The sequence below is a fragment of the Agrilus planipennis genome, unplaced genomic scaffold, assembly GCF_000699045.2.
Source record: "Agrilus planipennis isolate EAB-ADULT unplaced genomic scaffold, Apla_2.0 scaffold103, whole genome shotgun sequence".
In the NCBI taxonomy this organism is placed as follows: Eukaryota; Metazoa; Arthropoda; class Insecta; order Coleoptera; family Buprestidae; genus Agrilus; species Agrilus planipennis.
The window spans coordinates 847,868-850,041 of NW_020438959.1; the positions used below are offsets into that span (position 1 = coordinate 847,868).

Genomic DNA, 2,174 nt, shown 5'->3' on the forward strand with positions numbered 1-2,174 from the left:
CACATAGTAATAGGATCAGGTCTCTAATAGATTGATAAAGTTATTTATATGTCTGATTAAATACTTTTGATAAATAAATAATACCTTAAAAGTAAATCATACCATTTGTAGACTTCAAATGACGCTTGTTAGTTACACATTAATAAAGTAACTGTGATAAAAAGTATATTTTAAAACTTCTTAATAAAAGTCTGCCATCACTTCAGTTCACTTCACTTCAAAACGCAACCACTTTGTTAAAGCGCATGCGCTTTAGGAGGCTTCTGTGCTTTTAAATATACTGTTCGATTTTGAAAATTCGTATTAAAATGTGTTATTATAGTAAATTAGCTATTTAGATTTAATTTTTTTGTTTGTAGGTTTATGTACTATATTGTTACGAACATTTGCTGTATCTTCTAATTACTAAATTTATATCGGAAGTATTTTTAGCCAGAATAGTGTATGTCGCGACATCTAACGTACTATGCGAGAACTGTACGTCTGAAAACAATAGCGCCAACTTTTAAATTGACGCACTTTTCACTGAACGCATTTATTATTTATTATTATTAAAAATACAAAGCACTAAAAGTCAATAATAAAGAAAAAGTTTATTTTGCGTTTCACTAAAATGAAACAAAATAAAACATCACATTTCCTTCTTTATAAGATTAATACAAAATTTTATTTAAGGCCTATCTATCTAATTAGATTAAAGTAATTATTTTACTTATATGCACCACTGTTAAGCAAAAAAATCAAAGTGTAATGGTGGCACATATAGTAATGCTTGATTCACGTAGCTGTTTGCTGTTTCCAAATCTTTAATCATATTATTTATTCTTTCTATTACTTTTGCGTTGTCGGTATCTCTGTTTTCGATTGTTTTGTGTAATACGGAAAGTAATTGGTGGGTTGAAGTTCCTGTACAATTTTCTTCAAGAAATTTTAAAACAATTGGTGTGTAACCCTAAAACAAATACACTATAGCCAACTAGATTTAACCTATACAACGTTTTCTTTTGTTTTAGAATGTTGTGAAATAACTTACCCCATATTTACTCAACTTTAGCTTTTTCGCTTCAGCATTCAACTGGTCGTAGAGTGATAATAGGGTGACATAGGCCCTTGTGGGTGGAGTTTTTTTGTTACCAATGACGTATTGCTTGACATTGTAATCATCATACGTTTCTAAAAATTTCAGAACTTGTCTCTCTTCGTTTTCGAAATTATTTTCATCAATTTTATTTATTATATTTAAAAGCTGGCTGGGTCCTATCCCAAATAAGTACAGGTCATCGGGAAGAGGCCCATTTACGTATTCATTATTGTTTTCATTTCCTCGGGGCTCCAACGGGCTTTCTTTTGGAATCTTGAAATAATTTTTATTTGAATATATTTATTTTTGTCTGGAAGGGTTTGTGGACTTACTTCGCCATTAGGGGCGCTTCTTTCGTAATATATATTTTTTAATGCCGGAACCTTGGGGGGCCTTGTGGGGGCGAAAATTGATGGCCAGTGGGGACTTGTAGGTTTTGGTGTGGTGGTGAAATAACTCGCTGGTTTAACATCGTATTTCATCAGATCAGTCAAGTGGGCTATTATCTGCATGGCGGCGGGGAGGTAAGAGTTAAGGAGGACCGGTGCCTCAACTTGGGGGGAGTTACGAGAAGCTGCATGGGAATAACTTAAAATCTAGGCATTTTAACAGAAAAGATTGTATTAGATGCAACAACAAAATTAATACTGCGTAAAACTATTGTTATATTAACAATGCTAGCCATGGTTAACGTTTTATAATTTAAGGATGTTTGGGAGGTATGTCAGAACGGTACGAGACAAATAAAAATTTGGAATAACGTTTGTTATTGTCTCCGATTGTACCTCCCAAACATCCTTAAATTTGAAGGTTTGTTTAATGTAACGAATTTTTCTCAGTTTAGTTTTAAATTTTTGTTGTTAGTTGTCACTTTTTTTTTTAATTATGATAATTACATTATAGTACTTAATATAAATAATATTTCTAGTGAAGTAGATGTTTCGATATTTACCTACTAGTTATTTTAGTTATTAATTTTAAGAACAAAAGTACATAAGTTAGCCCTTATCTAGAATATATCTTTATTTCTTAAAAAATGTTTTCATATATTTATCGCCTACTTTCTCGTACAACTTTTTAGACCCCTTTTCTA

The 2,174-nt window shown here is 31.4% G+C and overlaps 1 protein-coding gene across 1 annotated transcript in view; it reads right to left on the reverse strand.

Moving 5' to 3' along the window:
- Window positions 1–610: 610 nt before the first annotated feature.
- Window positions 611–2,174, reverse strand: part of LOC108736763 — a 12,118-nt gene continuing 10,554 nt past the window's right edge. Inside the window, exons 2-4 of the mRNA XM_018469324.2 lie at window positions 1,414–1,677; window positions 1,034–1,354; window positions 611–952 (exon numbers count right to left, since the gene is read on the reverse strand). Coding sequence (XP_018324826.1) covers window positions 728–952; window positions 1,034–1,354; window positions 1,414–1,677 — 810 coding nt within the window. The 3' untranslated portion in view covers window positions 611–727. The remainder of the gene's footprint in view (window positions 953–1,033; window positions 1,355–1,413; window positions 1,678–2,174) is intronic.